At 37.7% G+C, this 12380-nt stretch overlaps 3 protein-coding genes across 5 annotated transcripts; all 3 read right to left on the bottom strand.

Moving 5' to 3' along the window:
- Window positions 1–1318: 1318 nt before the first annotated feature.
- LOC9310350 (eukaryotic translation initiation factor 3 subunit B) lies at window positions 1319–4921 on the bottom strand. The gene is made up of 11 exons (XM_021022183.1): window positions 4678–4921; window positions 4312–4549; window positions 4035–4181; window positions 3654–3782; window positions 3413–3541; window positions 3241–3324; window positions 3029–3153; window positions 2723–2921; window positions 2083–2615; window positions 1885–1993; window positions 1319–1805 (listed from the first exon to the last, which is right to left on the bottom strand). The coding sequence occupies exons 1-11, from the start codon at window positions 4788–4790 to the stop codon at window positions 1467–1469; spliced, it is 2145 nt and encodes a 714-aa protein (XP_020877842.1). The 5' UTR covers window positions 4791–4921; the 3' UTR covers window positions 1319–1466.
- A 618-nt stretch (window positions 4922–5539) lies between these two features.
- LOC110227591 (protein tesmin/TSO1-like CXC 7) lies at window positions 5540–7815 on the bottom strand. Of its 2 annotated transcripts, none has more exons than XM_021022198.1 (8): window positions 7534–7815; window positions 7346–7456; window positions 7088–7265; window positions 6623–6985; window positions 6439–6527; window positions 6265–6359; window positions 5811–6128; window positions 5540–5739 (listed from the first exon to the last, which is right to left on the bottom strand). In XM_021022198.1, the coding sequence occupies exons 1-8, from the start codon at window positions 7758–7760 to the stop codon at window positions 5705–5707; spliced, it is 1416 nt and encodes a 471-aa protein (XP_020877857.1). In that variant the 5' UTR covers window positions 7761–7815; the 3' UTR covers window positions 5540–5704. The 2 variants fall into 2 exon arrangements, with proteins under 2 accessions (XP_020877857.1, XP_020877856.1); XM_021022197.1 differs by having other exon boundaries at window positions 5540–5742.
- Window positions 7816–8182: 367 nt separating this feature from the next.
- On the bottom strand, window positions 8183–11537 carry LOC110227590 (small RNA degrading nuclease 5). 2 transcript variants are annotated; one of them, XM_021022187.1, is made up of 14 exons: window positions 11291–11537; window positions 11154–11204; window positions 10984–11049; window positions 10770–10903; window positions 10554–10663; window positions 10270–10392; window positions 10096–10166; window positions 9885–9944; window positions 9756–9811; window positions 9582–9642; window positions 9210–9477; window positions 8936–9117; window positions 8563–8849; window positions 8183–8457 (listed from the first exon to the last, which is right to left on the bottom strand). In XM_021022187.1, the coding sequence occupies exons 1-14, from the start codon at window positions 11399–11401 to the stop codon at window positions 8334–8336; spliced, it is 1704 nt and encodes a 567-aa protein (XP_020877846.1). In that variant the 5' UTR covers window positions 11402–11537; the 3' UTR covers window positions 8183–8333. The 2 variants fall into 2 exon arrangements, with proteins under 2 accessions (XP_020877846.1, XP_020877845.1); XM_021022186.1 differs by having other exon boundaries at window positions 10764–10903.
- Between the last annotated feature and the right edge of the window lie 843 nt (window positions 11538–12380).

The raw sequence follows: 12380 nt of genomic DNA on the forward strand, positions 1-12380 counted from the left end.
AAAAAAAAAGATAAAGAAAGACACAGCCCAATAGAACCAATTACCTTAGTTTATTCTTTGAGCTTGCTGTTTTAACTTCTAACCTAGATATCAAGAGCATCAAACTGCATGGATTACCAAAGTCGGAGACGGGTAAGGCAAAACGAATCTTCCAGCTACTAATTTCGTCCACACTCTAAACGCAACGGCGTGTGCGGTCGTGTGTTTGCCGGAGAATTACCAGCAAGAAGATGGATCCGTGGTGATCCATGAGCCCCTTAATGGGATGCATTGAAGTCATCAAACCCAAGCTCAAGTAGTTTTTATATGCTTAGCCCTTTGCAATTCTTGCTGGTATTCCTCTTGTACTTGAGGTTAATTCTTTATACACTACACAGGCGCTGAGTTTGGTTGTGTTCAAAACATTACTCATTTATAGTTTATATCATCATAGCCGATGTTCTTTGATTCAATAATAATGAAAGGGAAAATATACATTAACGAATTATTGAACTAACCTTGGAAGAAAAAATATTGAACTAAGAATTGTAGAGCTTTACCCCGGAGGGAGCTCTTCCAGAAATTCTCGAAGGCCCAAGACAAGCTTAGGCCTAGGAGGGGGTTTGGAAATAGTTTTCAACCAGCAATAGACGCGCCTCGGTTAAGACCTCATTAGCTGCGTCATTGTCCCAAGCGCAAAGATACTTTTATATAAACCAAAGCCTCTTTGTTTTATAGTCATACAATATCCATCAACTTGATACTTACTTCCGATGTGGGACTCTGTACCTAAAACAAATAATCAAAAAGTTCTAAAAATTTTCAATTATGACCTACGAGATAATTATTGGAATATATCAAGATTAAGACTAATGATGGTAGGGGCTGCGCGAACGCAAACCCCCTCTGCCACAAATAATGACGTAGGCTCTTCCTCAAGGGAAGACCTTAAGCATAGCACCCCAACGATATGTGCAATGCGGTCACTAGCCTAGGCCACTCGTCTTATTGATCGCGAGTTGACCCCGTCCAGGTAAGTAATTTGCTCGATCCAGCCACTTCTCTATTTATACTCCTGTATTTCCCAGTCATTGTTTCTAGTCTAGCGATGTGGGATTATTATCACTTACACACATCCTGCCGTTTGAAGCTACTGGTTTCCAACGACGTGCTGGTCTCTTACACAAGAGTGTATGAGTTATACTCATGGAAGAACATGAATATGAACCTAAAGTTACCCAAAAGCCAAATTTCATAAACCCTTTTTTTTGGATTTCTTCAGTTTGGTATAATTGTGTGTGGAATGAGTTTTGATCGCAAGATTTTTCTTCTATAAGAATGTTATAACCCTTCAAGTGTAATTACGAAAACTTAATAATGATATAACAATATCCAAGGAAACAAAACTTCTCTTCCAAGTTTAGAGAATGCGAAGTCTAAGAGATCCGAAGAACACTAAGAGATGGTAACAAAAGAGACCGAGAAACTTACATCGACTCTTGAACGATTTCCTCAGTGACATCAATAAGATCCTCAAACTCAACTTCCTTGGCTTCATATTCATCTTCTTCCACATCACTAACTTCACCATCTCGAAGATCTTGCCTCTCGAGTTTCTCCTCTTCATGCAGAGACTTCCACTGCATCACCCATTTCTCCCATTCTTCCTTCAATGCCCTTCTCTTCTCTCTGTCTTGTTCACTCAACAGCAACGACACGTCCTGATCCTCTGCCTCATACTTCTTGCTGTACTTCTTCAGGTTCTTTGCTATCTCTTCTTCCTTCTCTGCAGTTAAGAATGATGGCGGTCTTGGACGCCAAGCCAACTGTGTAACCATACACAAATATTTTATTAGACATCGTAACGGATGATGCTAGTTTGAGACCGAGTTTTTTGTTACATACCTGGAAGAAATGATCCTTCAGTATCCGGTAAACCAAATTCCCGTTGAAAGACCATATGGTGAACCCATTCTCCATCTCGTGGACTGATGTCACTGCGGTTGCAACGTACCTTTGAAAAGAAAAAAGTGCAAAAAACATCACCAGTTGGAACAAAGAGAAACCAACCAATGGACTTGTTTAGTTTTGAGACACTAGTACCTTCCAGTTGGGTCCCATTCGATATCCGTGGCCATGAAGTGTTCAGCTGTGGCCATTGTCTCGAGCTCATCCACGTTGAAAAATTCAAGCTGGCCATTGAAACCTTTTAACCCAGCAAGAATGATGTACTTTCCTGTGGGCGACCAGAAGAGGGCATTGGCTTGTTTGGCCTTCAACGTTGCGAGCTTTGAAACCCTTCCAGTATTTTGTGCGGTCTTCATCGAGTAGAAACTGACATCTGGTCTTGGTTGGTCACCATGAATCACAGCAAACCTGTGACCCTTGGGCTCCCAAGCGAAAGCAATGATCTTGTCGTTCTTGTTATCCAGCTCAAGAACCTCGATGGGAATATCCCTTTCTTTGATACGGAAAAGCTCAAATCCAGAGTATGTGCTCTTCTTAGTTTTTGTGTATCGATCAACCTTAACAGCAAGATACTCTCCACTACTCTGCCAGTACATCTTGCAGTCGCTCACACTGAAGAGATTCTTCTGCCTCAGCTCCACCTTGCTCGGGATTTGGACTAGAGCAACCTGAAGAAAGGGATAACAACATGTAACTACATAACAACTCGCAGAGAAACCGAAGCGTATTGAGGTTTCAGGGCTTTTCATTTACATAAGATAAAAAAAAAACATACCTTGGCAGGTTGGTTTCCACCACCTTGTTCAGGAACAAACAATGAAAGGATGGAATCAGTGGGAGACCAGCAAATATCCACAACATTATCAACCTTCATGGATTTCTTGTCTATTAGGCTGAAAGTCTCAGTCTCATAGACAGAGATGGTGTTTTTGCTAAGCTTGGCAAAGTATTTATCATCTTTTCCACCAGCCCATCTACAGAAAAGTTTTACAAGATATCAACAAATGTGCATAATAGTAGACCAGAGGATAGATTTTGACTCTTTATTTTTAGGACATTGACATGCAATTGAAGAAATTACCTGAAAACAGGCCAAGAGGCACCAGCAACACCACCAGGTCCTCCAATTGAAAACTCATCAGCACTACCCTTGAAATCTCTCATCATCCTCCCGGTTCTCACATCAAAGACCTTAATCTCTACTTTCTGTAATTTTGACAGCAATCAGAATCCTTTGCATAGAAATGATATACAAATAAAAGTTGGAAAGAACAGAGTCAAAAATGAACTCACACTTGCATCTCTCGGATTGCTTGGTTCTTGGCTATGGTAAGTTACAAGATATCTCTCACCTGGCGAGAAATCAACTAGTTTGACCTAAAACAGAATCAACAAAAGGTGTCAATTCTCAGGCCAACAGAGGAAAAACGGAAGTACTATGTAGCAATTAACAGGAAATTCAAACCATAGAATGCTGATAACGCATGAGACGCGTGAATGTATCAGCACCACCCCAAACAGCTGCCCCCTGCTTGTGAAGTGTCACAAGGTATGTACCTAAAGGAGACCACTGCACATAACTCTCTGTCCAATACTGCATAGGAAGAGAACATCATTAATTCAGATGATGGTAACATAACATATAACATTGCTCTAAACAGTCAAGTAACAAATAAGAGATACACAGGAAGATGTAAGAAACTAACAGGACGCTTATGAACAGGTTCAGGCTTCTTCTGCCTGGCATCATTCCAGTAAACTTCAGTATCAGGGCCTGAACGAATGACTAGCTGGTCCCGGGCTTTTTCATCGGTAAGCCACTTCTGCAAATTTTCCTGAAAAACAAACACCATATAAGTAACGAAAAATCACCTAAAAAGGCTGCATTCAATAAAGAAATAAACATGCAATAAGAGTATTGCAATTATAATTATTGGTTAGTATACATCAAATGCGTAAAACAGATCCTAACACTAATTCAGCTAGCAAACACATGAATTCACTGAATCAATCAGAGAATAACCAAAATAAAGAAGTGATTGCACAGACACAGTGGAAGTTATTCAAAAGACAACAAGTACACGTACCCCAGGGACATAAGGCCTGGCCTGAGGAGGCTCCCACTCCTCCCTCACATTCATCAACCTATCGAAATCATCAAACATGTTAACAGCAAAGATGTGAGTCTTGTCCAACTTGTAGCCATGCGACTTTTCCTTAGCATTTTGTGCTTCCTGCAAAGAGCCCCAGACATTGAAACAAACTCTTAGAATATACACTACCATTGTCAAACAATCTAGTTCTGTCTCCTACATTATTGCTTAAGCAAACTAACTAAACACAGAGATGCGAGTAGATAACAACCTGAGGAGTATTGAACTCAATAAAACAGTAGCCCAATGTCATCTTCGTATCGGGATCAACAGGCATCCACAGTCCATTTTCCTTAATCACACCTAACTGGTTATAAATTTTCTTGAGAACACCTTCTAGTTTCTCAAACTTCTCCTTGGGAACAACAGGGAGGTGATCAACAACGATAATGTTACCAAATCCAGTGTCGAATTCTGACTGATCATCATGGTATACAGCTTCATCATCACTACCAATCACCACATAAACAAAAAAAAGTTTTCATTGTTCATACGTTACTAGATATAAGATTTCTCAGATTTGAAACGAAGATTCTACAAAAGCTAAGAAGCGGAGAGATCTAATGGAAAATCTAACCTCTCGATCCCAAAGTTGTTTCCAGGAGGAAGTTGGATTGAATCGAGATTAACCTCAGACCAATTAACCCCTAACTGAGCCGATAGGGCATCAATATCAACTACCGCCGCCATGATTTCGAAACTGAGATCGAAGTTTCTCTCTATGGATATCGAGAAAGAGAGAGAAATCGCTTTTAGGAAGAAGAAGCTTTGCGGATAGAGAGAAGAGTGTGCCTAGGGTTTTTAGTTTTTTGTTTTTGCAGTGTTAAGCCGATGATGAAGAAGACGGAATTGTTTTACAGACGGGTCGGGTCATGTAATTGGTTGGACCTATATTATTCTAAAGCCCATTATTAATTAAACAGATACGCAAAGCCCATTATCTTCGAATCTGGTTTGGGGATAGACGTTTTTTTTAACTTGAAAGTAGGTGACAGTTTTTACTCATTTACTCATAAACTTTAAAACATTTTAAATTTTGTTTTTTTTTTTTTTTTTAACGTGACATGGATCAAATGTTAAAAATGAAAAATCTATGTAGTCGAGATTTCACGGTTTAGTAACAGGTTTATGGCATACACAAAACATGAAATATAGTATGAAATTCAAATTTCTAACTACTCGGAGTATGTTCTATCACAACGATATAATTCAGATATATAAAGGTTCGAATGGTTATGGCGGTTAGAGCAGACAAATACGTTTGCGGTTCGGACCGCTTTTTATTTACCATTCATAAACTATAATATGTAGTAGTGTGGATTGAAAAAAATAAAACAAATCTACGGACCATTTTAAAAAATGATTACTTTTTTTAACTTGCAACTTGCAAGCTATGTAGCAAATTGGTACTCAACTTCACACCATTTTTAAATTATGTCTAATCTTCCTATAACTTTTTTTCCCTTTAAATAAAAAATGTGACATGGATCGTACGTTAAAATGAGTTAGATCCTAAAGTTGTTGTCAGAAAAGTTCCCTAAGTAATGCCCCAAAAACTTGAGTCTCGAATCTCGATGGCTTTGTTCTTCATCTTCTGGTTTCTTTCAGCTTGGATTTGTGTTGGTTTTGATATTTGTTCCTGCTTAAAATAATCTCTTAAATTAGCACATCCTCTACAAGGATAAGATCTTAAGTTAAAAGCAAGCTTACCATTTACGCTCGCACGGTTTGAGAGATGAATGAGATAGTCCCTGAAGCTTGACAAGATCTGTCTTTCTTGTTCTAAGTAAATAACCGAGCTTGTGTCTGTGCCTTCTTTCTCTTGCCTTCTTTTCACTCGGGCCGACGTCTCTTTCTCTGACCCGATATCATTTTCTTCGTCACACATCAATGCACGTGTTGCTGGAGATAAAGGCTTCTCGTCTATTCTATTAGCATCAAGGACACAATCTGGAGAGTCATTGATCTCATTAGCATTTATTCGGGTTCGATCAAATGAAGGGTCTTTGTCGTTCTTCCTCCCTTTGTCTGTTTCACCATATCAGACATTCTCTTAACAAAGATCTGATTATATGAGGAACATATCCTCCTGTACATCACAATTTCTATGCAACATTGTGATAATATGTAAAAAGATCTTATTGTTCTACTGCATGATATGTACCTGACAATTTCTTTGCTACATTCACCGATTTTGAGACCAAAAGCGAACATAACTCTCTGACATGATGTGGTTGGATAATATTTGACAGAGAAGACCTATAGAAGTAAACAGTCAGGTATCATGGTAGTTTCGAATGGGCAATATCAAAGAAAGGAAAGGTTTGATATTTCCAACCTGTAAGCACTTGTTGTAGACCCGGATACCGCCTTTTTGTTAGGGAGTGAAAATAGAGAAGTGTCTCCATTTCTTGTAACACTGTTTACCTAGTTGGAACACGAAAAACACAAAGAATTATGCTTTCAATGCAAAAACTGAAGCTAAAGACCATTAAAAAGAAACGCAGGATTGTACTATTTACCCTCTGATTTTGGACAACGTGTGACGAAACTGCAGATGAACCTCTAGCTTCAACAGAATGTGAAGTGTCATTGCTCTTTCTCTTTCTTGATTCAGGAGGGTTCAGATAAGCAGACATGTCGATGGCGCGGTTAACAGCAGCATTGGTCAACTGTTGTATGTAAGTTTCAGAGACGTGAGATCTATGAAGAAGAGAATTTCTTTCTTCGCTTCCTTCAAAGTTCTTGCAATCTTGACATTTACAATTATCCGAACATAGAATATTCGCCTGGTAACACTCACAGTACTTCTTGAGGCATCCTGATTTCTTACAGTGACATCCTTTGCTATGCTTTCCAACAAGCAGAATCTGCCGCACATTCTCCTACAAGTCGGTTTCGAAACATTCCCAACACCGCATATAAGTTACAAAACTAACAACAAATGCATAAAGTTACATTTTTGAAGTAAACAAGATATAACACACCTGCAAATCTTTCACTCCATGAGGACTACCAGCAATCTTAGGCTTAAACGCATCCGGATTACGCTCTAAGATCGCCGTGATAGCTACTTGCCTCGAAGACTCATTCTCCAATTTGTTGTGACAATTCAAACAGTTACAACCATTACAATAAGATCCAGACGCAAAGCATTCACAATACCTATAAAGATCACAAGACTCTGCATAAACAAAACATCTACAAAATTCACTATTAACAAAGAGAGAGAGAGAGATACTCACAGTTTCAAACACTTTGAGTTTTTACAATTGCAATGTCTCTGTTGTTTATTTGGAGTATTCTCTTTCGATTCAACTTCAATATTTCTTACTGAGTCCAATGGATCTTGATTTCTACATACCAAACAATCAAATCGCTAATTCCTCAAGATCGAAACAAATTTGATTAAATGAGAAATTAACCAATTTACCTCACTCGACACTTCTCTGATTGATTCTGTTGAACTTGGTTGTGACCAAATCGGTGAAGCGGTGGTTTCTGCGGCGGTGTGACTTCCGTGGCTGATTCTTGAGAAGATTTCGCCGGAGAACTCGGCGGCGGTTCTAGCGATTTCTGAAACGAATCCATCTTCGCCGCAGGGATGGAGAAATCTGATTGACGCGGCGGAAGATTCTGATTGGAACTCAAATCTTCCATGGCAAATAATTTGGAGACGGAGCAGAGATTTTTTTTGAATAGCTCTCTCTTTGAGATCTTTTTGAAAAATCAAAAAATTGAATTTTGATGAGAATTTGATCGCCGAAATCTAACGGCTGAGATGAAAAGGGCTTAATCAACGGTTTAGATTGTTTGATTAAGATCAGTCTAGGTTTTTTGAGGATACGAGCGGAATTTGGCGCTAAAGAAGACTCCGAGTGTTTTACACGTGCGGCGGTATTCTGTTTTTTGTTGGTTTAAGATAACCGACTGGTTAAGGACTTTTCCATTGATGAACACAAAATAATACCTTAGGTGTTCTTCGAAATGGTGTAATAATGGATAATTCCCTGATTCTATAAGTTTTTTACATATTTAGTTTTATAGGAATTTTGTTTGTGGATTCATTTACTGTAAATTCATGCTGGAATTAGCCATTTTCTGATTTTTTTTTTACTGTAACCAAACTTGAAATGCTACAAACCAATAATATCAAAGAATTACAAGACTGAATTGTGAGTGTCTTGTTACTCATTAAGGTATACAAGGGAAAAAATTGGCGTCTGTTTAAGTTTATTGCTTGATACCTACAAAACAGAGAGCTACTTCGGCTTGTGCTTGAAGCTCTTCGAGAACCTTCACAACTTTCTCACGGTCAAACCCGATTTCATTCTCATCTTTAAGCATTTTCCGCACTCTTCATATTGCAAGAAACAGACGGGTAAGACAATTTAATCAGATCGCAAATCAGAAGAGATTTGTTTGTGTAAAACACTTGAGATTTGGATTGAGTGCTACAAACCTGTGTACAATGGATGTGTCTCCGTGTCCGGTGCAAACTATAAACATCGCATTTGTGGGTAATGCAGCGTAAACGGATTGGACTCTATCGTTCATTTTCTTTAAGATTTCCTTTGTTTCAGGTGAAACATTGCTTTTCTTAAGCCCGGGGTTTTTGTTACATGTAAGCAATGAGATCATCTCGGCTAGTCTGGAATTTAGTTTCTGTGGATCATCCGCTCTGCTCTGGAAATGTGCATTCAATTCTGAGAATTGTGTCCAAACGAATTGTGACCGCTTGTTCTTTACCTAGTAGCATATAAAAGACACATACATTATACTTTTATGTAGCCAGCGAGAAATACAAAGGCATAAATGGATTCAGAAGTTTTAACCTCCTTCACGGCCTTTGAAAGTGCTTCGTCGTCAGAAAAAACTGGAATTGAATTGGATGACTCAGAAGCATATCGCTTCACGATGTTGACATTGTCGATTATAGAAGTCGTTTTCCCGCTCTCATTCAAAATGGCGAGGAGCTTTTTTCTTATCACTTCCGGTGGTGAACCAAAATCAGGTCCTAGAGGAAGCCAGAAAAGAAAATCACTTAAAACGGATACAGAGAAATAGAAACAAGACTTAATAGTGAGGTTAAGAATATGAAGTTCTTGCCATGTTTAATCTTCAATAGTGCCAAATCCATGGCTGCTTTTGCATCCTCCACGCTGTCATGTCCGGATTCAGACAGCTGTATCTCTCTAGCAAGAAACTTTTTTGCTAGAATTCGAAGTTTAGTTTTATAAGATCTACCATGTGGATGCTTGTATAATACTGCAGTGTCAATCACCAGATTATGAGAGATCTTCAAAGATAACAAGTCATTTTCCAAGGAGTGTCCGACTAATATGGTCTCTTTGAAAACCAGCTTTAAGAACTCTTCCTGAACATAGCAAAACGGCTCTAATTATACTAGATCATTACGAGTCTTCAATTTAAATGTCCTAACCCGTATCTAATAAAAGTTAAAAAAGGATCTCGTGAAACCTGAATATCTTTAAGAGTTGTTGTAACTCCCTCCATCATCACAGCTGTTATTCCACTATACCTGCAAACCAATGTGTTTTTTAGGCATATACCTATTAAGAGCTACTAGAAACAGACATTGTTCTAAAATTCGTATGTGATATATACAGAGTCACATATATTAGCATGTCTTACCTTGTGTTGTAATCAGTAATAGGATTTGTTGGCTTGACTAATTTATCTAATAGAACCTGCACGACCATGGAAACTTGGTAAGATAAATGACGAGATCTAACATACTTAAAGAAGTAAGAAAGAAGATACCTGTCCTTGGATATCCACCAGTGTCACTCTCGTCAACTCCAAACCCTCCTTTGTAATACACTAAGGGTGAAACAAAAAGGAAAGAAGCAAACCTCCATAAAATATTTGGATAATCAAAATAACTGTTAATATGTTTTGACAAAATAAGATATATTAAAAGATTATATCACAAAGCATCATCATGAAAGGCTAGAAAACATAGTTTGTTTACCATCTCGCAATCAAGAGCCACAATTTCGTGTGGACAGGATCCTGTTGGTGCAGGAAGTGTAGGTGTAAATTCTGCATAACCAAAAGAAAATAAGCAAATGATGTTACACGAAAGCAAAAATTTAACAGCTCAAACAGGATTAAGTTGTTAATTTTAAATGGGTAGAACTCGTACCGAGTTTTTCAAAAGTGTATCCATTTTGTTCCATTTCCTTTCGACTTAAAGTATAATAAGTAACAGGGAATGGTATATCTTTTGTGAGCTCAACGAATGATTTCCCCATCAGAGTGCATGCTTCTACAAGCGAAAGATATCATCTAGTTAATGCCTTATATTGGGAGAAGAGTTGTAAAATCTGACACTAAATTTTCCACGCACGGCTGTTACATCTGGTTAACACTGAAACCTCGCAATTAATAAGGAACAATGATCAAGAATCATCAAGTGAAGTCTACTACCTGGGCTAGATACTAGAGGAGGTGGTTCCACTGAACTAGTAACAGTTTTCTTTCTTTTACCCTTGCAAGTAAGGATCGTATCGATTGTCCTCATCTCATCAACTACACAGCTAACATAAGAATAAAATCAAAAGATAGTCTTTACCAACAATCAACCAAATAATTGTATTCACAACAAACCCCCAAGTAAAGAGAAGCACCAAAACTTACACCAACCTCAAAGCTAAAAGCGCGATAGGATTACCGCAACATGATTTCAAACTAGACAGTGTTTTAGACTGTGATAAGTATAAAGCTGCATCCAATCCAGGAAGGTAGAGCATTACAACCTTTGGAATGAGAGGCTTGTTCTGCAAAAACCATATCTTTAAAATGTCATTTAAACTTCAAAGAAACCGTAAAGACACAACACAATCAATCTTGTTCATACCTTAATAAACACCCACGAAGGCATAAAACCTTCTGCAAGAACCCATGTCACAAGTCCTTGAACATCCTAATCAAACCCATGATGCAAATTATTACATTTATCATCATAAACTTCCAAAAATAGAATAGTTACGAAAAAAAAAAAACTCTCCTTTGCATCACAAAACCTACTTGTAAGTTCAATGTTGTATCAGGGCTTTTGAAATCGAGTTCTGCTTTCGCCTACCAAGAAGAAGAAGAAGATTCAATTCACATATGACAATATTGAGCACTAATCAATCAAATCATACAGAAGAAGGTGTTTATACTTCGGGTCCATATATATCGAAGAAACTGTTTCCGGTATTGCTCTTATCACTACCGTCGTCACAATCTTCCGCGGCGGTTTCGGCGTCGCGCTTCCGCTTCGAAGACGACATTTTTGAGACGGCGGAAAGATATTGGATGAATTAACCGAGAGAGTGAGACGAAACGATTCCGCCGCCGAATATCGCCGTCGCGTAACACCGTCGGACAAATTGAGGGTTTTAAAAGTTTATATGATTTGAGAAAAGTACAGAACCATTCAGTTTTGGTCTGATTCGGTATAATAAACAAAAATCGAAAGTAAAGAATAATTAATTCGAAATTTAAGCAAACCGAACCGGTTACAAGGAGACTACAGTATTAGTATTAGGCCTAAGGTGTAAACTCAATTCTCATGGTAAATTACTGAGGGTGGTTATTGGTTTGTGATTTAAATAGAGTTTTAGTGACTTTAAGGTGGTGTTATTCATTGATGGATTTTAATAGAATTGAAATCCAATACTAATCCAGTGTTATTCAACTAATGATTCTAAATCTAACTTTAAAATCTGGTGTTATTGGATCTTATACTTCATTAGATTTTAATATTTGGTGTTATTCAACTAATGATTCTAAATCTAACTTTAAAATATGGTGTTATTCAAAACTAAAAGACTTGTAAAATCTTTGTATATTAAATCATTTGAAATGAAACCTCTTTAGAGTTTTACGAGTAAACTATTAGAATCAAAATCCAAGATATACTGCAGAGATTTTGAAATCCACACAAACAGATTCTTAAAACCAATATCAGAAAACAAATCTAAACCTTAAATAATTGACTTTAACTTCATGGTTGAATAACACCCCGTAAATGTTATGTAGAATCTATTGTTATTCAATCAAGATTTTTTAAAAGTTTGGTGTTATTAATTTAAGATTTAGAAAAAGTAATCTAAAATCTTCACAAATCTGGAGTTACACTACAAAAGATGCGGCACTTTACGTCAGTTATTAATGACTTTAACGTCAGTTATTAATTGACTTAAACAAGTTAACGTTGGTTTAATAACCGTCGTAACATCGTGTGACGTTAACTATGGGCCTGATTGA

Source organism: Arabidopsis lyrata, assembly GCF_000004255.2.
Source record: "Arabidopsis lyrata subsp. lyrata unplaced genomic scaffold ARALYscaffold_6, whole genome shotgun sequence".
Lineage (NCBI taxonomy): Eukaryota > Viridiplantae > Streptophyta > Magnoliopsida > Brassicales > Brassicaceae > Arabidopsis > Arabidopsis lyrata.

Bases quoted from the DNA above. Each gene is read 5' to 3' on its own strand.
- LOC9310350 (XM_021022183.1), bottom strand. From the start codon at position 4,790: ATGGCGGCGGTAGTTGATATTGATGCCCTATCGGCTCAGTTAGGGGTT. The intron at 3,542-3,653 runs GTTAGTTTCTTA...CTTCCTATGCAG, and splicing joins AACCTGTTCATAAGCGTCCT to TATTGGACAGAGAGTTATGT. The intron at 1,994-2,082 runs GTACTAGTGTCT...TTCTTTTCAAAG, and splicing joins GAATGGGACCCAACTGGAAG to GTACGTTGCAACCGCAGTGA.
- LOC110227590 (XM_021022186.1), bottom strand. From the start codon at position 11,401: ATGTCGTCTTCGAAGCGGAAGCGCGACGCCGAAACCGCCGCGGAAGAT. The intron at 9,643-9,755 runs GTAAGACATGCT...ATTGGTTTGCAG, and splicing joins ATTACTGATTACAACACAAG to GTATAGTGGAATAACAGCTG. The intron at 8,458-8,562 runs GTTTGTAGCACT...TGCAATATGAAG, and splicing joins GACACATCCATTGTACACAG to AGTGCGGAAAATGCTTAAAG.
- LOC110227591 (XM_021022197.1), bottom strand. From the start codon at position 7,760: ATGGAAGATTTGAGTTCCAATCAGAATCTTCCGCCGCGTCAATCAGAT. The intron at 6,986-7,087 runs GTGTGTTATATC...ACCGACTTGTAG, and splicing joins ATGGAGTGAAAGATTTGCAG to GAGAATGTGCGGCAGATTCT. The intron at 6,528-6,622 runs GTAAATAGTACA...TGTTCCAACTAG, and splicing joins ACGTTGTCCAAAATCAGAGG to GTAAACAGTGTTACAAGAAA.